Here is a 20,301-nt window from a genome sequence, read left to right on the forward strand (position 1 = left end):
CCGAGCGGAACTAATATCCAAGCTGTTCAATCTCCATGCGCACTTGAAGAAGGTAAAGATGGGGATGCGGATTTGGTTCTTGAAAGAGGAAGCGAAGGTGGTGCCGACCGCTGATGTATGCCTTCCCCTAATCTTTATTGTTTTTTATTATGAATTCTATCGTTTGGAATTGTAGAGGTGCGTGTAAGCCCTCCTTTCAAAAACATATTGGTGAGTTGGTTCGGAGTTATAATCCAGCGATTCTAGTAATTATGGAGACTCGTGTTGGGGGTGATAGGGCAAAAAGAATCATTGATAGATTGCCTTTTGATGGATCATTTCACACGGACTCTATTGGGTTTGCGGGTGGTATTTGGATGTTGTGGGATTCAGAGAGGGTGGATGTCTCTCCGCTGGCTAATACTGAACAGGAAATACATGCTTCAATGAAGGTACGTAATGCTAACTCTAGCTGGCTTTTTACCGCTGTGTATGCTAGTCCTAGGACTGCTGAAAGACTTATTTTATGAAATAACCTCATTAAAACTGCTGAGTTACATAATATGCCGTGGGTTTTGGCGGGTGATTTTAATGAGCCTTTGTCGGCGGAAGATAAATTCGGAGGTAGAGTAGTGAGTGTCAATAGATCTCTGTTATTCAAAGAGTGTCTAGATAAATGTAATATGATTGATGTCGGTTTCTCAGGACCCCGTTTCACTTGGTCTAATAGAAGAGAAGTCCAAGCTTTAATCCAAGAAAGAATAGATAGGGTTTTTGTTAATCCTAGCTGGTGTCTATTGTATCCAGAAGCTCGGGTGGTCCATCTTACTAGATGCCATTCCGACCATTGCCCTATTCTATTGGAGATGCAACCGAGAATTAATTTGGGGAGAAAGCGGCCTTTTAGATTTCAAACCTGTTGGTTGTCTGAACCATCCTTTCCATCTATTGTGTCTCGAGCGTGGAGTGATTCTTCCGCTCTTGGAGATGCAGTTAATAGATTCACTCAGGTAGCAATTAGGTGGAATGCTTCCCATTTTGGTAATATCTTTACTAGGAAAAAGAACTTAATGGCTAGGATTAATGGGATTCAACGGGCCTTGTCTGTGAGACCTTCTACATTCCTTGTTAACCTAGAGAATGAGCTTCTAAAAGATCTAGATAAAGTGTTGAGTCAAGAAGAAGAGTTGTGGGCTTTAAAATCCCGGGTTAATTGGATGATACAAGGTGACCGTAACACTACCTTTTATCATGTTTCTACCCTTGTTAGAAGGAAAATGAATCAGATTTTAGCTATCAAGGACTCTATGGGGGAATGGGTTCTTGAGGAGAGTGATGTAAAGGCGGTTGTTAGAAGCGGGTTCAATGGTATTTATACTTCTTCTTTTGTCTCGGTTTCTCGGGCTGCTCCTGTCATATCCCAGTGGCAAGCTAGCCTATCTAATGAAGAAAGGGAGAGTATTGGTGGGGCTGCTTCTGTGGAAGAGATAAAATCAGCCCTGTGGTCTTTAAAAGCCTTCAAAGCCCCTAGGCCGGATGGATTGCATGCAGGATTCTTTCACAGATTTTGGCTGATTGTTGGTGATTCAGTGATTGAGGTAGTGAAGAAGGTTTTTACGGAAAGGGCTGTCCCGGAATACTTAAATAGAACCCTTATTGCCTTGATTCCGAAGATTCAAAGTCCTGAAACATTGAATAACTATAGGCCAATTAGTCTATGCAACACGGTGTATAAGATTATTACTAAGATTATTGTTGCTAGACTTAGACCCTACTTGGACAAGCTTATCTCTCCTCTTCAAACAGCTTTTGTCCCGGGAAGGAAAAGCATTGATAATGTGATTATAGTGCAGGAAATCATTCATACTCTCAGTAGAAAGAAAGGGAATGTGGGGTACATGGCTATTAAGATCGATCTTGAAAAGGCGTATGATAAACTTGAGTGGAGCTTCATTAGGGACATGCTCTTTAGGGCAAATATTCCAGCTGACCTAATTGACATTATTATGAGTTGCATATCCACGGTATTGACTTCCATTTTGTTTAATGGGGAAGCTCTGGATCCGATCTATCCTACGAGAGGCATAAAGCAGGGAGATCCCCTATCTCCGTACTTATTCATTCTATGTATGGAATTTCTTGGGCATCTCATTGAAGAGAAATGTACTGCTAAGATTTGGCAGCCTATAAAGGCCTCGTGTGGTGGGCCGGCTTTCTCTCATTTATTTTTTGCAGACGATTTAGTGCTTTTTGCCAAAACTGATCACATTAATTGCTCGGCTGTGAGGGACGTCATTGATGAGTTCTGTAGTGCTTCGGGTCAATCAGTGAGTGCTGCTAAGTCTAGAGTCTATTTCTCGCCTAATGTGGATAGGGATTCTAGGGAGTCTTTTTGTGATATTCTTGGTTTTGCCTCAACTCCTTCTCTTGGCAAGTATCTTGGAATTCCTATTAAGCACCCCGAATCTTCCCCTCAAGATTTTAACTTCATTCTTGATAGGGTTAAAAATAAGTTAGCGGGATGGAAAGCTAACTTGCTATCCTTGGCTGGGAGGGCAGTCCTTATTCAAGCTTCTTCGGCGACTATCCCTGCATATGTCATGCAATGTACTCACATTCCAAACAAAATATTAGAGGGAGTTGATCGGGTGAATAGAAATTTTCTTTGGGGGTCTTCGGAGTCGTCAAAGAAAATTCATTGGGTTGGGTGGCAAAAGGTTACAAAACCAAAGGAGAAGGGGGGTCTTGGCTTGCAATCTGCTAAGGGCAGAAACACTGCTTTGCTGGCCAAGCTTAACTGGAGGTTGCATGTTGAAAGAGAAGCATTATGGGCCCAAGTTCTTAGGAAAAAGTACTGCAACCAGAGGAGGACCAGCTCTGCTAATGCAGATAGACTGCCATGTTCGCAAATTTGGAAAGCTGTTAAGATAGGGAGGAGTACTTTCAATGAGGGTAGCATGTGGACGGTTGGAAGGGATAGCAATCTCAGTTTTTGGTGGGACAATTGGACGGGTAAGGGACCCCTCCGCTGTATGATACAATCCTTTAACCCAAGGAGCTAATCAATGGAAGGTATGTGATTTACTTTCAGATTTTAGTTGGGATTGGGGGCGGATTCCTTTTGATTTCCCTGCCAAGGTAAAGGCCATAATCCAAGCCATTCCCATTCCTATCACGAGTAGAGGTCAAGATAGGCTTGCTTGGTCAGGTAATCCAAGGGGCACTTTCGATCTTCGGAGTGCCTATTCAATTGCCACGGCTGATGTAGATACTCCTCTGTTCAGTTCTGGCTGGATTTGGAAGCTTGAAACACTGCCTAAGATCAAAACTTTCCTTTGGATGTGCCAACATAATAGCATAGGTGTTAGGAGTTGCCTTGCTAAGAGAGGGGTGACAATTGAAGACTTATGTCCAATCTGCCAAAGGGTTCCGGAATCAATTATTCATGCCACTAGAGGTTGTGAGTGGGTTAAGGGAATCTGGATGCAGCTTGGTGTGAGTGCTTCTAACCGGGATTTTTGGATGAGTAATCTTCAAGATTGGATCAACCTTAATGGGAGAACCAATTGCAACCGTGCCCAAGAGAAACCCCCTTGGAAAATTACTTTTTCTTTTGCTATGTGGTGCTTATGGAAAAACCGGAACATGGTTGTCTTTCATGGGAAAAGGGTGAACCAAAATCTGCCTAAAGAGATAATGGACCAAGTATTAGAGTTTATCTACTGTGTGCAGTCTCCCAGGAGTCCAAATCACAAAATAAGTAGAAATCTTCACTGGGAAAGGCCTCCAACGGGCTGGAAGAAGCTTAACACAAATGGATCTTGCTTGGGAGGGTCGGATAGAGCTGGATGTGGTGGCCTAGTAAGGGATGAGCATGGAGAATGGGTTGCGGGCTTCACAAGACACATTGGCTTTACAAGTAGCTTCATAGCTTAATTATGGGGGCTGAGAGAGGGTCTTTTACTTTGCTGTAATTTAAACATTGAATCCCTTATGGTTGAATTGGATGCTCAAGCTGTGGTGGATGTTTTGAAGAACAATGCCTATGAGAATAATGTTGTTTCTCCCATTTTGGATGACTGTAGACTCTTGGCAGCCCGGTTTCATCAGATTCAGTTTAAGCATTATTACCGTCAAGTTAACCGTTGCGCGGATTTGCTTGCTAAAATAGGTGCTGCTCAGGAGCTTGATTTTATTTCCTTTGTAAGTCCACCTGTGGACATTTGCAATGCCTTTGAGGATGACTTAAATGGTGTTTATTGTAATAGGCTGTGTTCTGTTACTGCTGTAAGTGTTTAGTTTGTTTAATGCATCGTCTATTTACCAAAAAAAAAATGCTCTTATTACCTCATTTTTCAACAGGCATTTTGGCTGCTACTGGCCCTATTTTCCGGTCGTATTTGTTGAAAAATAAATACCTGTCACAGAAATTCAGCAAATTAAAATAAATAAATACCTGTCACAGAAGTCAGAATCATTAAATGCAGAAAATGTCGTATTTGCTTATGGGAAACCCCACACACATGCCCCCAACAACACAAAAAACGACAAAATGACAACAGGAACAAGAGAATAATTATTGAGCCTTGTGGATCTTTAGTCTTGCAGGAAATTGTTGAAAGATAAGTCTTAAGCGAAACCAAATACAATCGATTAATCGTGCTATTTTGAAATTCTGTTAGTCGCCTTAAACTTACTGCTAGTTTAAAGTTTAAACCTCTAATAGCTGAAACTTATTTTTTTTAGAGTGCAATAATCTTATGCATAGGGAATAAATTTTTCATTGTGAAGAGTATGGCTGTATTTAAGAATGGCCACTATTTGTACATGGCTTTCTGTAATTTCCAAATGGTGGAACCTATCATGATTCATATTTATCTACGATCATTGCAGAGGTCACCATTCACCAACTTATGGATTTATATAAACTGTGAGCTCTAGATGTTCACTTCCCACATAGTTTTGTATATATTTACATGTCTGTCTTGATTGCATATAAATACAAAGAGATGTGGTGTTCTCATTGTTGAATGATATCTGGATAGTTTGGAATGGAGACACGAGCTTGATTGAGTTTTTAGCTCTCTAGAACAGTTTTTTGGTTCTTTTCCATGGTATGATCTCTTTGTAAAATTCCTTTTTGCCAAACCTAATACATAAAATGGTTTTCTCATGTAATGATTTTGAGAGGCAAAGGCTTAAATTGTGCTTGCGTAAACAGAAATTTTGAGTCGCCTATTCTGTTTCCTCTTTTGTGGCTTGAAAATGAACTCTATGAACTAGTATGTATACTCGTCTTAGTTTAGTTTTTCAGTCCTTGCAGAGATTTGGTTCTCAAGAACCAGAAAACTCTGTAAAGAAGATTTCTTGCTTGCCTCAACCTAGTTGTACACAAGAAGAGAGTCAAATGCAAATCTCAAGATCTTCATCCAATCTAATGCGGAAATGGAATTCTGCTTCTGTTACAGATCATAGAAGTAAGTTCAAAATTTACTTTGTTTTCTTGAAATTGTTTTAGTATCTTTGTATGTGCTGTAAAAATATTACTAGAAAATGTGGTTTCCTTTCTTTACGGTTATGCAAAAGTAGGCATGTCAATTAAGATTTTGTTCTTGATTGCTTTCACGGATATTGAACTCTTTATTTGCCTGAGCAGGTCAGATTAGTGAAGAACTTGAACATCGAATTGGATTGATGGAAACTTCATTAAACAGGTTTGGAATGATCCTGGATTCTGTTCAGAGCGATGGCATGCAACTAAACAAAGGAATGAAAGAAGTTTCACTGGAGAGTGAGTAATCTAGTCCAACAATCAATACATTACAAAGTAGGATCTGAAGAGAAACTATATAACTCAATCTTTAGAAGTAATACTGTCATTTTCTATATAAGAGACTTGTGACATAAAAACCAGGAAATATTTACTACTTTCATGAAATTTCAGATGAATTAAGTTCACTTATTTGATGTTGATGTGTGGCTTTACTTATGGTTTGGTTGCATTTGATGATGAATTTGCTTGATTTGAATTATGTAAAGATCTTCATCTATTAGGTAGGACTTAGTTAGATTTGATGAACAGTGAACACAATAAATTGTTCAGTGCGAACAACTGTGCTTCCAAATCTATATTGTATGCAATGTAATAGTTGGGGAACATAATTAACAAAATAATTTTCTGATGTCTTCTCAAATTTGATTCAGTGGACAGCATACGGCAGAAATTGATTGTTCTAGATAAATTTCTGCAGTCAATGGTAAAGCCTTCTGATGTGATGTTTGAGATATGGTTTCTTCTAACACGTTTGAGATATGGTAAACCAGAACAAGGGACAAGAAGATTTGAAAGCTAGCGTTGCTGGGGGATTTAAGTTGATATCTGATCGGCTTAGCAAAGATATATATCAAGAGTTCAAGACAAGTTACAGGAGATTTTCAAGGTGGTCTCAACCTTACCACAGCAGGTGGAAGCGTCTATTTTGAGATTACAAGATAAGCTCGGCAACACCCTCTCCAAAGAGTGCAAGTATGTACGATGTCGTAATGGAAACTGCTGATATATGTGTGATTCAAGGCTTTAAGATAATTCATTTTGTGGTCCTTGTTTGACCGTAGCAAATGTTTTATTGAATTTTATTTCTTTTCCTGACATAAACAATGCTCAAATCTTCCCTAATCTCTTTCTTTTCAATTTTCTCAACTCAATATTTATATTATAAATATTAAATAATGTCATGCCTCTCAGCTTATTGAATGCCTTTTTCTTCATCAATTATTCTCAGGCAATGGCTTGCAGCCTGAAGACTCCTAACCAAAAATATATAGCACCCTCTGTCCTCCTCCCAGAGGTGCTTTATTCTTCTTGGACAATGACCCATTAGCTTCTTTAAGTACTCATGTATGGTGAATGTGTGTGATCTCAAAAAACCTCTTACATTTGTCAATCTGCAGGGTACTGACCAACGTGCTACTTCACAGTGATATGCAAAGCCTCCTAGGGAGTAAGTAAAACTCAGTTTTTTTCTGTTGGATATAGTCCTGCTTAATTGGACAAGTTACATCCCCTATCTGATCCTCATAAATAATATGATCTCCCTAAATGTTTCAAGTATCAACTGAAATTTAAAGTCTAGCTTCTAGGATATATTCTTTACTTCTCTTTACCTGCCCCTGCCCCTGCCCCTGCCCTGGAGAGGGCTAGAAAGGATTTCTTTTTTATTGGTAAGTTACATGCACACACTCAATGTTGAACCCATGATCTCATTTGAGCTAGAGCTCGTTGGAAGAAGTCTAGAAAGGATAGACTAACAATAGATTCATTTGAAATCATCCATTGACTGAAATGGAGGGTCAAGAAATCTCTTGATCATTTCCAAAAGGGAAGAAAGAAAGATTTTATAAGCACGTGCATGAAGATGGTGTTCAAATCAATAACTCCTGTTATTGTTTTTGTAGAGCTTTAAATTGTCTGGTGCTTGGTTGTAGTGTTCCTAGTTTGAAACTAGAGTCTTCTTCCTGCAATGTGATTAGGAATTATGAATATTTACTGTGTGCAAGCTTAGAGATTAGAATCGTCCTGCCTGACATGTTATGCCTACTGTCCAGCCATCTCCTCAAAGCCTCTGCTTGATGTAAAAAACCTTGTACTAGAGTCTGCCGCTAGAACTCGAAGATATTTCCTCTTATGGCCAGGGGATGAGGATGAGGCCACACATGAAGGTCTCATTGGTTCAAGAAATTTTGTGTACATGGCTTTCTGTAATTTCCAAATGGTGGAAGCTATCACGATTCATATTTATCTACGACCATTGCAGAGGTCACCATTCACCAACTTATGGATTTATATAAACTGTGAGCTCTAGATGTTCACTTCCCACATAGTTTTGTATATATTTACATGTCTGTCTTGATTGCATATAAATACAAAGAGATGTGGTGTTCTCATTGTTGAATGATATCTGGATAGTTTGGAATGGAGACACGAGCTTGATTGAGTTTTTAGCTCTCTAGAACAGTTTTTTGGTTCTTTTCCATGGTATGATCTCTTTGTAAAATTCCTTTTTGCCAAACCTAATACATAAAATGGTTTTCTCATGTAATGATTTTGAGAGGCAAAGGCTTAAACTGTGCTTGCGTAAACAGAAATTTTGAGTCGCCTATTCTGTTTCCTCTTTTGTGGCTTGAAAATGAACTCTATGAACTAGTATGTATACACGTCTTAGTTTAGTTTTTCAGTCCTTGCAGAGATTTGGTTCTCAAGAACCAGAAAACTCTGTAAAGAAGATTTCTTGCTTGCCTCAACCTAGTTGTACACAAGAAGAGAGTCAAATGCAAATCTCAAGATCTTCATCCAATCTAATGCGGAAATGGAATTCTGCTTCTGTTACAGATCAAAGAAGTAAGTTCAAAATTTTCTTTGTTATCTTGAAATTGTTTAAGTATCTTTGTATGTGCTGTAAAAATATTATTAGAAAATGTGGTTTCCTTTCTTTACTGTTATGCAAAAGTAGGCATGTCAATTAAGATTTTGTTCTTGATTGCTTCCACGGATATTGAACTCTTTATTTGCCTGAGCAGGTCAGATTAGTGAAGAACTTGAACATCGAATTGGATTGATGGAAACTTCATTAAGCAGGTTTGGAATGATCCTGGATTCTGTTCAGAGCGATGGCATGCAACTAAACAAAGGAATGAAAGAAGTTTCACTGGAGAGTGAGTAATCTAGTCCAACAGTCAATACATTACAAAGTAGGATCTGAAGAGAAACTATATAACTCAATCTTTAGAAGTAATACTGTCATTTTCTATATAAGAGACTTGTGACATAAAAACCAGGAAATATTTACTACTTTCATGAAGTTTCAGATGAATTAAGTTCACTTATTTGATGTTGATGTGTGGCTTTACTTATGGTTTGGTTGCATTTGATGATGAATTTGCTTGATTTGAATTATGTAAAGATCTTCATCTATTAGGTAGGACTTAGTTAGATTTGATGAACAGTGAACACAATAAATTGTTCAGTGCGAACAACTGTGCTTCCAAATCTATATTGTATGCAATGTAAATAGTTGGGGAACATAATTAACAAAATAATTTTCTTATGTTTTCTCAAATTTGATTCAGTGGACAGCATACGGCGGAAACTGATTGTTCGAGATAACTTTCTGCAGTCAATGGTAAAGCCTTCTGCTGTGATGTTTGAGATATGGTTTCTTCTAACACGTTTTGAGATATGGTAAACCAGAACAAGGGACATGAAGATTTGAAAGCTAGCGTTGCTGGGGGGATTTAAGTTGATATCTGATCGGCTTAGCAAAGATATATATCAAGAGTTCAAGACAAGTTACAGGAGATTTTCAAGGTGGCCTCAACCTTACCACAGCAGGTGGAAGCATCTATATTGAGATTACAAGATAAGCTCGGCAACACCCTCTTCAAAGAAGTGCAAGTATGTACGATGTCGTAATGGAAACTGCTGATATATGTGTGATTCAAGGCTTTAAGATAATTCATTTTGTGGTCCTTGTTTGACTGTAGTAAATGTTTTATTGAATTTTATTTCTTTGCCTGACACAAACAATGCTCAAATCTTCCCTAATCTCTTTCTTTTCAATTTTCTCAACTCAATATTTCTATTATAAATATTAAATAATGTAATGCCTCTCAGCTTATTGAATGCCTTTTTTTTTCATCAATTATTCTCAGGCAATGGCTTGCAGCCTGAAGACTCCTAACCAATAATATATAGCAGCCTCTGTCCTCCTCCGAGAGGTGCTTTATTCTTCTTGGATAATGACCCATGAGTTTCTTTAAGTAATCATGTGTAGTGAATGTGTGATCTCAAAAAACCTCTTACATTTGTCAATCTGCAGGGTACTGACCAACGTGATACTTCACAGAGATATGCAAGGCCTCCTAGGGAGTATGTAAAACTCAGTTTTTTTTCTGTTGGATATAGTCCTGCTTAATTGGACAAGTTACATCCCCTATCCGATCCTCAGAAATAATGTGATCTCCCTAAATGTTTCAAGTATCAACTGAAATTTAAAGTCTAGCTTCTAGGATATATTCTTTACTTCTCTTTACCTGCCCCTGCCCTGGAGAGGGCTAGAAAGGATTTCTTTTTTATTCGTAAGTTACATGCACAAACTCAATGTTGAACCCATGATCTCATCCTTCATCTTTCTTATAAAATAAGAAGTGTCATTTAAGCTAGAGCTCATTGGAAGAAATCTAGAAAGGATAGACTAACAATAGATTCATTTGAAATCATCCATTGACTGAAATGGAGGGACAAGAAATCTCTTGATCATTTCCAAAAGGGAAGAAAGAAAGATTTTATAAGCACATGCATGAAGATGGTGTTCAAATCAATAACTCCTGTTATTGTTTTTGTAGAGCTTTAAATTGTCTGGTGCTTGGTTGTAGTGTTCCTAGTTTGAAACTAGAGTCTTCTTCCGTCATTGTGATCAGGAATTTAGAATATTTACAGTGTGCAAGCTTAGAAATTAGATTCATCCTGCCTGACGTGTTATGCCTACTGTCCAGCCGTCTCCTCAAAGCCTCTGCTTGATGTAAAAAACCTTGTACTAGAGTCTGCCGCTAGAACTTGAAGATATTTCCTCTTATGGCCTGGGGATGAGGATGAGGCCACACATGAAGCTCTCATTGGTTCAAGTACCTTCCTGACCTCTAAGCTAAGGTCTGGTCGGTTCCTTTGGTACCTGTCACAACACCTCAAGGCCAAGTGAGCCAACTCTTCAGCAGTCTTAATTGGCCAGTCTCCAGCCAAAGGATCCAAGAGGGATGGCAACTTTCCAGCATCTAAGGCAACTTGCACGTCGTTTTCCATTTCGAAGTGTGGTCTCTGGCCCGTCAACAATTGTAGTAATATGACTCCAAATGAGTAAACGTCTGACTTCCTAGTAAGCTTTCTTGTTTCACAAAACTCGGGATCTATGTAATGGAAAGTGCCCTTTGGGTCTGTAAAATGACACTGTGTTGTATCGTTGCTTGATCTTCTTTCATGGCATAATATACGGCAGAGTCCAAAGTCACTAAGTTTACTCTTAAAGTTGGCATCAAGAAGAATATTAGAGGGTTTCAAATCACCATGTACTATGCTGTGAGGTTTTCTAGAATGAAGATAAACGAGGACGGAGCACAACTCTGTGACAATGTGTATTCGAGTTTGCCATGATAATGGAGTACTTTCGTTCTTGCAGTTGAGCCGATCTTCAAGGTTTCCATTGGGATGATACTCATAGACGAGGACAGAAGCTTCTGAACAATATCCAATAAGTCTGACTAGATTGGGATGCGTCAGCTGACTCAATGCGCGAACCTGATATACAACCAACTAATCAGAAAGACAAACTTTTGATCCGACTTATTCTTTCTAGGTAGTGGAAAAAAATTTCCAGATAGAGAAGTGCGTTAGATATTACTAGCTTGTTTTGATAACAGAAAAGAGTTACAAACTACTAATTAAGTTGTCACCTTATGCATATTATACAAGCATAAAGTCATAAACCATGATTTTACAAGTGCAAAGCGCATGAAAAGCAAGTACCGCAGCAGGTAGTATTAAATATAACTACGTAAGGTTGTAATTGGACTATAGGAAATTTTGTACTACCTGAGCACCACTCTTTAATATTGTCTCATTCTATAGGCTACAGTCAACCGATAATTTTGCAACGTAGTTATATACACCTACATAACATAATACTGTATGACAGAATGTAGTTACAGATAAAATGCTTAAGTGAATTGTACTTAAAAATGAAATATATATATCAGATCAGGAAAAATGAAATATATATATATATATATATATATCTTCTAATGCTTTGGTATGCAAAGAGAAATTTACAGTAGTTAAATTTATCAACATAAATGAATGATTACAGATACTCTCCAAATAAACAGGCATCTACATAATTCCAAATTATTTAAGCAATTGATCATCTCATCATCATATATAGAAGATCGAGTTGGATGCACCAAAATTGTTTATCAATTTTTCAACAAATTTGACATATTCTTTTGGTTGAGATATCAATTAAGATCAGAATATAGTAAACAGCTTAACAACAAATAATAAAACTATACTAATCTCACCCTAATATTGAAATCATATCCACAGGTCAAATAAATCTTTAACTAAATAAATTATTAAACTGATTTTCAAATGAATACACAAACCTCCATTCCGAATTCTGAGGGGCCTTGCGAGCCATTAGATTTTAGACTCTTTATAGCAACTTGGTTTTGACGCAGGAGACCTTTATAAACGTTCCCATATCCTCCTCGTCCAATTATAAGGGAATCATCAAAGCCTTGAGTAGCTTCTTCAATCTCAGAGGGCAAGAACTCAAACATTTGTATAGAGGCCTCCGCTTGTTTACTTCTCAACCCTTCAGCTTCTTGCAGTGCATTGTCACGCTCAATCTGCAACTCATCTCTCTCTTTTTGTAACACTTCATTTTGGCTCTTTAATAATGCTTTTTCTTCTTTGGCAATCCGAAGTTCTTCCATCATTTGGTCTTTCAGATTCTTCAACTTTTCAAGTTCTTCTCTCTCTTTCACTAGTGCTTCCTCAACTTCTTTCCTTTGTTTCACCTCTTCTTGGAACTGTTGATTGGGTTATCAAAACTTTGAGTAAGATTTTGAACCTTTTAACATTTATAGTGGTATAATTTTCAATTACATAGTTCATATAATAGTATAAGCCTATAAGGTGTGCAGTGTGTGCTGCGTGTTGAGTATTCTACTCAGGAACAAGAAAAATTATTGAGGCGCTGTTTTTAAAATATTTTATAAGAAATTATTTTATGTATCATGTATCCTACTTATCATGCACAATAATATTTATCAACTTCAAATATATTATTTTCTCAAAAAAAAAAAAAAAAAAAAACTTCAAATATATTATATGTCATTAGCTAGAAAGAATAATCAACAATATGAACCACTTACTTGAGTATATTGACAAATATTTAATTATTACATTAATTTAAATGCACTATTATATTTTAAATTCCTATTTCAAAAATATATCTTAGATTCCTAATTGCAAGTAATCAAAATTGCTTTTATCTTTTGTTGTACTTAGTTTTTATTATTGTGATGATTAAGTTTGAGTAAGAATATCTTATTTCAAATTAATTGTTTCTTATAAATCTTATATAAAATAATATTTTAAATAATAATGTAATTAAATTGTTAAAGAACTACATAATTGAAATTATGAACCTTAGATTATCAAGAATAAAGTTTCTGCTTTTATGTATATAGATATTAGTCGTAACTCATGTATTACACTAGAAAGTTTAACATAAGTTGTGCGTACCCAATTCCCTGCTCTTGGCCAACTCTATAATTGGGCTCACAACTTACTTATTAAAGTGGGCTTTTAACCGAACACTCAATTATTAATTCTCAATTACTTTCCTAGTTCTCCCTCTCTGGTGTCTAATCCCTTTCTCTCAGGTGGTTTCCCTATTTATAGCCTTGCCTTAGTGGGTTAGTAATGAATCTAATGATTTCCTCGTTTCTCCACTCATGTGGGAGGGGCCCGATTAAACTATTCCTAACGAAAGGGGGTCCCACATTGGAAACAGGAGCCTTAGAACTAGCAATAGACACCAGTGACTGTTTGGCAACGATATTACCCAAGGCATTATCGAGGTTGTTAGGACCGAGCCCAAGTTGCACTGGGCTCATGGGCGGTATAACCACCGGATTGATCTACTAAGCAAGGTAGTCCCCCCATTGTTTGGTACAAATTGTTTGGGCTCTTGACCTTGGACCAAGGGTCATAGGTCCATGACTGTACAATAGCCCCCCTTTGATTCTTTTCCCATTCTCGAGGATAGAATCAAAGATCCTTAATAAAGATTTTCGTTTTACTTCTCTGGAATACCAACTGTCAGTTTCATTAATTACAGACAAGACAACCCACGTGTTTTGGGAAAATGGGTATGACAGGCTCTCTCATCCAACGGTTATGATTATCAGACGCTTCGTGTACCGAGGCAATGCATGTGACAGTTTCAAAAAGAGGTTGTAATTATTTCTCCTGCCTGATTACACATTCAATGCTTGTTAATTTCTTTTGGCCTATAAAAATCATCTTCCATCTCTTTGTTTCACTTTCTACTTCTTCCATTTTTGAGTGCCCTAAGTTACCGAGCACAAACTCCTTCCCAAGCAAATCCCTCTTCACATTTCTACTGTAAGTCATTTGTTTTTTCCTCTTCTCTTAAGTTTTCCTTCTAATTGTTTGATACATTAGAATAGATTTTTCTCATCTTCTTAAGACCGAGGTTACCTTAGCCAATTTTAGGGCTAGATTCAACATCCCTTTAGATATTGATGTAGCTTACTGTCATGAGGGTAATATAGCACTAGAACGACGTCCCTATGTAGTATTCTTCCCATTAATGTCTATACTAGAGAGTGGGGTAAGGTTTCTCATAGACTCTTTAATACTTAGAACCCTTAGGTTCTACGGTCTTTGTCCCAACCAACGTCCACCCAATTTTTACCAAGTGGTGAGCGGTGTTAGCCGGTTAAATAACTTGTACGAGTTACACCTCTACCAACACGACATTAATTTTATGTATAGTTTGTGCAGTAATGAGAGGACGGGGTATTAACTTAAAGTTAGGGACACGCTAGTACGGTTGATATCGTGTTTTCCTAATTCTAACAAAAACTCTGCTAGAGAATTTGTTCAGGTGAGCAACAATTGGCTTACCAATGAGCTCACCTACCCAACCGTGGCTCCTTTGACTATCTAGGAACCCGGCACAAATAGTCTTCCAACCGAGGAGGTGGGTTCAAACATAGCTTCTTACTCAGCACCTCCTCTTGTTGGATGGCAAAGTACTTTCGTGCTTGGTGATAGTCCTCTCCCGGTGATAGCTAGCTTGAGGAATTGGTCTGCCGAGGAGGGTGGGAAGATTGCACGGAGTTTGGGGCAAGCTCTACAATTGCCGAACGACGTGCATTACTTCTCGAACGGTACTGACGAGGCGGTGGCCGTCAGACTTCAATGGCATACTATTGCAATAAGGCTTAATCCTTGTCTTTCCCTTTATTTCCTACTAAAAACATATTATTATTATTATTATTATTATTATTATTATTATTATTATTATTATTATTATTATTATTATTATTATTATTTGTTTTTGCTATTCTTACGGTGTATCTCTTACATGGTTGTTTCTTATTGCAATGATAGGCGGCCCAACTAGCATACAGATGGAGGATCGCCTGAAGAACGCCATCGAGGAGGCCGACACAAAGAAGGAATTAAAAGAGGTTGTTGAAGCCACTGCAAGGGATAGGGATAGAGCCACAGAGGCAGCTGAGGAAAAGGCTAGAGAAGCCGAGAGGGCACGCATTCTTGCCAAGCAGAGGGTAGCTGATCTGGAGACTAAACTCGGGGAGATGGAGCTCAAATTGGCCGAGGTAGAAAGCATAATATCAGCCCAAGATAAGGAAGTAGTCGAGCTAAAATTGGCCCTAAAGGAGAGCAAGGACAAGTTCTGTAAGCCAGTTGTGATGCAGACATGAAGGTACAGGTTCAGCGAGGGGTGGATGGTGGCTATGTCTGCCTTGGATGTTCCTAAAGAATCACCATTCAGAAATCTTGATCAGATTCCTTACCCCGAACCTCCTCCTCCTCCTCCTCCAATTCAAAATCTTGCTCGTGCTGAGGACGAAGATAGTCAGAGCATAAGGGCTTTAGTAGAAGAGATTGATTCTCATGCTGAGCTAATTGACCTTGAGATCACCAGCAATCCGACTGGCGCACAAGGACAAACACAGCCCCAACTTCCAGAGCCCAACCTCCAGTTTGTAGTGGATACTACCCTTATTCAACCGAACAACCGCAGGACCCAACCGTTTGAATTATGACAATTAGTTTCTATCTATCTTTTACCTTAATTTGTCCCTAGTCACTGGGGTGAGGTGACATAACATGATACTGGTGGTCATCGTGGTTTTGGTGACAAACACTTTTAAATTTCAACTATTTAAGCCTTTTTCCTTTTCTTAATTCGAATTGCCTAGTTAATTTTTTTCATTACCTTGGTGTATTATATGCCCTGCCTGAGCTTTCTTAAAAAATGTAGTGAGGTTTTCACCTGGTCGGTGACCATGGTCGAACTGAACTTCGGTTTTTGTTCTTTGAAAATTTGAAATAAAGTTTCCACATGGTCGCTGACAAGGGTCAAACCGAGCCTAAGTTCTAGTCCTTAGAAAATTGGTAGCAAGGTTTCCACCTAGTCGGTGACTGGGGTCGAACCGAGCCTAAGCTTCTATCCTTGGGAGATTTGTAGCAAGGTTTCTACCTGGTCGATGATCGAGGTCGAACCGAGCCTAAGCTTCTGTCCTTAGGAAATTTGTAGCAAGGTTTCCACCTGGTCAGTGACCGAGGTCGAACCAAGCCTAGACTTTTGTCCTTAGGAAATTTGTAACAAGGTTTCTACCTGCTCGGTGACCGGGGTCAAATCGAGCCTAGGTTCCAATCCTTAGAAAATTGGTAGCAAGGTTTCTACCTGTTCAGTGACAGGGGTCGAACCGAACCTAGGGTTCTATCATTATGTAATTTGAACCAACTTCATCTTCTGAAACTTGCTCACCATTTGCTTCACAAGCTTCAAGTGGTCAATCATCTGAGAATCTTTGGCTCCAAAGCTTCCTTCAACTTGACTAACTACCAGTCGAAAGTCCAAATACACCTCCAAGTCAGCCATTCCAAGGCTAAGTGTGGCCCTTAATCCTACAAGAAGAGCCTCATACTCGACCTCATTGTTTGATGCCCTAAACCCCAATCTGAATGAATACCAGCCCCCGCTCCCATTGCACTAGATGCACCGTCCATAAACACCCTTCAAGGTCGGGCCTCCACATTACATATAACCCCCTTGTCTCTTCGAGGAGTAAACTCTGTGACAAAGTCAGCTAGTATTTGGCCCTTGACCGAGCTTCAAGGCCAATACCGAATATCAAATGATCCTAGCCTGGTCCTCCACTTGGCTATCCGTCCTGTAAAGCTAGACCTCTTAAGCAAAGATTGTAGTGGGTACTTAGTCAACACAAACATCGTATAAGCTTGAAAATAGTGAGGTAGCTTTCTAGTTGCATGCACTAATGCTAACATCAGCTTTTCCAAGGGCAAATACCTCGTCTCAATGTCGACCAAGGTTTTACTAATGTAGTAGATGGGCTTTTGAACTCCTTGATCTCTCAATAATACAGTGCTTATTGCGTGTTCAAATACTGGCAAATACATAAACAGGTCCTCACCAGCCTCCAGGGCAGACAATATTGGTGCGCTTGCTAGATACTTCTTCAGGTCCTGAAAAGCCTCCTCACACTCCTCAGTCCATTGAAAACCTTTCAACTTTTTCATTAATTGGTAAAATGGACGGCACCAATCAGCAAACTTTAAAACAAATCAATTTAATGCAGCTAACATCCCGGTCAATACCTGAACCTCCTTTAGATTACTCGGTGGCTTGAGCCGCTCTATGGCACTTATTTGATCGGGATTCACCTCTATTCCTCGGTGGGTGATCATGTACCTGAGAAATTTACTAGCCCCCACGCCAAAGACGCATTTATCGGCATTGAGACGTAACCTATACCACCTGAGTATTTTGAATATTTCTATTAAGTCATCGACATGTCTCTGATTTGCCTTGCTTTTCACCACCATTTCATCAATGTAGACTTCCACTGTATTCTCGATCTTCTCCCTGAACATTCTGGTCATCATTCTTTGATAAGTGGCCCCCTCATTCTTTAGCCCAAACTGCATTACTGTGTAATGGTAGTTAGCTTCAAGAGAGATGAATGACGTCTTCTCCTAGTCCTCAGCGGCCAAAGCATTTTGGTGATAGCCCTGAAAAGTATCTAAGAAGCTCATCCTAGGGTGTCTACATGTGGCATCCACCAACTGATCAATCTTCAGCACTAGGAAGGGATCTTTCGAGCATGCTCAATTAAGGTCAGTAAAATCCACACAAACCCTCCACTTAAAGTTCTTCTTCTTCACTACCATAGTATTAGATAGCCATTCTGGGAAAAAGACTTCTTTTATCGCCCCTACTTCCTTCAACTTTGCAACCTCCTGCTTAACAACTTCAACGTGTTGCTTAGCTGATCTCCTCAACTTTTGCTTCTTCGGTGGGAATAACGGGTCCATGTTGAGTTTGTGGGTTATAAATTTTCGGATTCACTCCGAGTACTTCATATGGACTCCATGCAAAAACATCCAGATTCTGAAATAGCAAAAACAATAGGTTCACCTGATCCTCATGCTTCATACTTGTTCCTATTTGAAAACTCCTATTCTCATATGGAAGTATACTTACCCTAATCAAATCCTCGGCACTGTTAGCCCCCTAGCCCTCTTGGGGCTCCTATAATTGCTATAAAGGGACCTTTTCGGCAGATTCTTTTTGCTTTATCTCCTGGTTTACTACCACCACTAAACATTGTCTCGCTACCTGCTAATCTCCTCTTAATACTGCGACACCATGATCGGTATGAAACTTCACCTTAACATGTAAAGTGGACGGGACTGCCCCCATCATGTGAATCCATGACCTGCCGAGTAGGCCGTATAGGGAGAAAATGAGTCGACTACAATAAAGTTTACCATCACCTCCTTTCATTTCGTGTTCACGGGAAGTGAAATCTACCCCTCAGGTACCAGCATTCAGCCATCAAATCCCACCAGAGGTGTGTCATACTTGGACAAGTCCTCAGCCTTTAATCCTAGCCCTTTAGACAGGTCAGGATACATCACCTTGGCCCTACTTCCCTAGTCCACCAACACCCTTTTGACTATAAAATTGTTTATTCGAGTAGTAACCACAAGCGCATCATCATATGGCTGGGTTGTTCCTTCTAAATCATCGTCGTCAAACGCAATCGGCTTTCGAGTAGGCTTCATTTTCTTTCTAGGCCAAGGGTCTTCCTGATTACCCTCTGCAGACACTACGGTCAACACCCCCCTTCGTCGAGTCACTGTGGTTTCCATTGAAGCTGCATGGATAACTTCTATCACTCCCAACAGGGATGGAAGTGTGTTCCCCCGCAGCCTTAAGGTCTGCCAGATAACACCACTCCCGAGTTCCACAACAAATTCTTTTAGATGCCCTGACTTCACTAGTTGCTCTAAATGATCCTTAAATATCCTGCACTACTCGGTGATATGCCCCTTGTCCCGGTGGTAAGTGCAATACAGGTTTTGATTCCTTCTTGTTGGGTCACCCCCCATTTTGCTCGGCCACCTTGATTTCCCCGGTACGGGCATTAGGCTCTTAAATCCTTAATTCCATTCTTGCCTATGGCTGGAAGCCCCCTAACCGAGACTCCTTCGTGTATTGCGATGCGATAAGTGCTTTTCCTTTACTTTGCGCCCAATCATCTTCTAGCCTTTTATATACTTCAATACGTCTCATAAGTTGCCGCATATTCTCTGGAGGCCTCTTAGTTAATAAGTCACGTAACTTCGAATCTTTAAGTAGACCCAGCCTGAAAGTACTTACAGCCACCTTCACATTACCTCCACCAATCTCATTATACAATTCCCAATACCTACTGGCATAGCTCTAAAGAGTTTCCCCGACTCCCATCTTCATAGAGAGTAACGAATCCATCAGCTATGGTACCCAACCTCATGTTATAAACTGGACTCCGAACTCCTGAATTAGCTCTCCAAAATTATGAATTGATCCCTTCCTTAACCCATTAAACCACCTTAAAGCGGTAGGCCCAAAACTAGAAGGAAATACTTTACACATAAGAGCATCATTTTGATTGTATAAAGATATCATTTGAATATAATGACTAACGTGCTCAACGGGATCTGTCTTCCCATCATACGAGATAAATGGTGGTCTGCTAAATCTCCTCAGCATTTGAGCACATTCAATCTCATCCGAGAATGGTGACCGGGCCGCTCTGCGCAGCACATAACTCATGGCATCCATTGCAGCACTCTAGTGCCTACGCCATTCAAAGGAAACCGAATCCCTGTTAGCGAAATCCCTTGATCTATCCCTGCACAAATGGGAACCAAATTGGCGGGACGCTTCTCCATAACTGCCCCCAACACTTACTGACCCTTCAGGAGACTCATTGCAATTCCTTCTTTGGCGCCTACCCTGTACCTCCAACTTCAGGTCCCTTACCAGTCTGCGCAAGCATTCTAATTTCTGATCCCTTCTATCACGCTTTTCTTGCTCAGGGACTTCGAATGCTGACCGGTATGTCTGCGATGATCCC

At 39.4% G+C, this 20,301-nt stretch overlaps 2 protein-coding genes across 3 annotated transcripts; one reads left to right on the top strand and one right to left on the bottom strand.

The window, feature by feature from the left end:
* Window positions 1-240: 240 nt before the first annotated feature.
* LOC115955728 (protein PAIR1-like) lies at window positions 241-10,193 on the top strand. 2 transcript variants are annotated; one of them, XR_004084190.1, is made up of 8 exons: window positions 4,561-5,456; window positions 5,636-5,770; window positions 6,304-6,505; window positions 6,762-6,827; window positions 6,931-6,980; window positions 8,215-8,377; window positions 8,557-8,691; window positions 9,106-9,595. XR_004084190.1 is itself a non-coding variant. In XM_031074017.1 (6 exons), exons 1-4 carry the CDS (start codon window positions 252-254, stop codon window positions 9,219-9,221), a joined length of 585 nt encoding a protein of 194 aa, XP_030929877.1. In that variant the 5' UTR covers window positions 241-251; the 3' UTR covers window positions 9,222-9,430; window positions 9,688-9,753; window positions 9,855-10,193. The 2 variants fall into 2 exon arrangements, 1 of the variants encoding a protein (XP_030929877.1); XM_031074017.1 differs by lacking the exons at window positions 6,304-6,505; window positions 6,762-6,827; window positions 6,931-6,980; window positions 8,215-8,377; window positions 8,557-8,691 and adding exons at window positions 241-431; window positions 9,688-9,753; window positions 9,855-10,193 and having other exon boundaries at window positions 5,303-5,456; window positions 9,106-9,430.
* An 84-nt stretch (window positions 10,194-10,277) lies between these two features.
* LOC115957001 (U-box domain-containing protein 33-like) lies at window positions 10,278-20,006 on the bottom strand. Its single transcript, XM_031075252.1, has 5 exons — window positions 19,869-20,006; window positions 19,381-19,568; window positions 18,495-18,535; window positions 12,190-12,611; window positions 10,278-11,326 (listed from the first exon to the last, which is right to left on the bottom strand). Exons 1-5 carry the CDS (start codon window positions 20,004-20,006, stop codon window positions 10,520-10,522), a joined length of 1,596 nt encoding a protein of 531 aa, XP_030931112.1. The 3' UTR covers window positions 10,278-10,519.
* Between the last annotated feature and the right edge of the window lie 295 nt (window positions 20,007-20,301).

Source organism: Quercus lobata, chromosome 8, assembly GCF_001633185.2.
Source record: "Quercus lobata isolate SW786 chromosome 8, ValleyOak3.0 Primary Assembly, whole genome shotgun sequence".
Taxonomy (NCBI): Eukaryota; Viridiplantae; Streptophyta; class Magnoliopsida; order Fagales; family Fagaceae; genus Quercus; species Quercus lobata.

Excerpts from the sequence above, each read along its gene's own strand:
- LOC115955728 (XM_031074017.1), top strand. The coding sequence starts at position 252 with ATGGAGACTCGTGTTGGGGGTGATAGGGCAAAAAGAATCATTGATAGA. Across the intron at positions 432-5,302 it reads AAATACATGCTTCAATGAAG|AGATTTGGTTCTCAAGAACC; the intron begins GTACGTAATGCT and ends CAGTCCTTGCAG. Across the intron at positions 5,457-5,635 it reads TTCTGTTACAGATCATAGAA|GTCAGATTAGTGAAGAACTT; the intron begins GTAAGTTCAAAA and ends TTGCCTGAGCAG.
- LOC115957001 (XM_031075252.1), bottom strand. The coding sequence starts at position 20,006 with ATGGATGCCATGAGTTATGTGCTGCGCAGAGCGGCCCGGTCACCATTC. Across the intron at positions 19,569-19,868 it reads AGACAGATCCCGTTGAGCAC|GTGGCTGTAAGTACTTTCAG; the intron begins GTTAGTCATTAT and ends GGTAATGTGAAG. Across the intron at positions 11,327-12,189 it reads CCTCAGAATTCGGAATGGAG|GTTCGCGCATTGAGTCAGCT; the intron begins GTTTGTGTATTC and ends GTTGTATATCAG.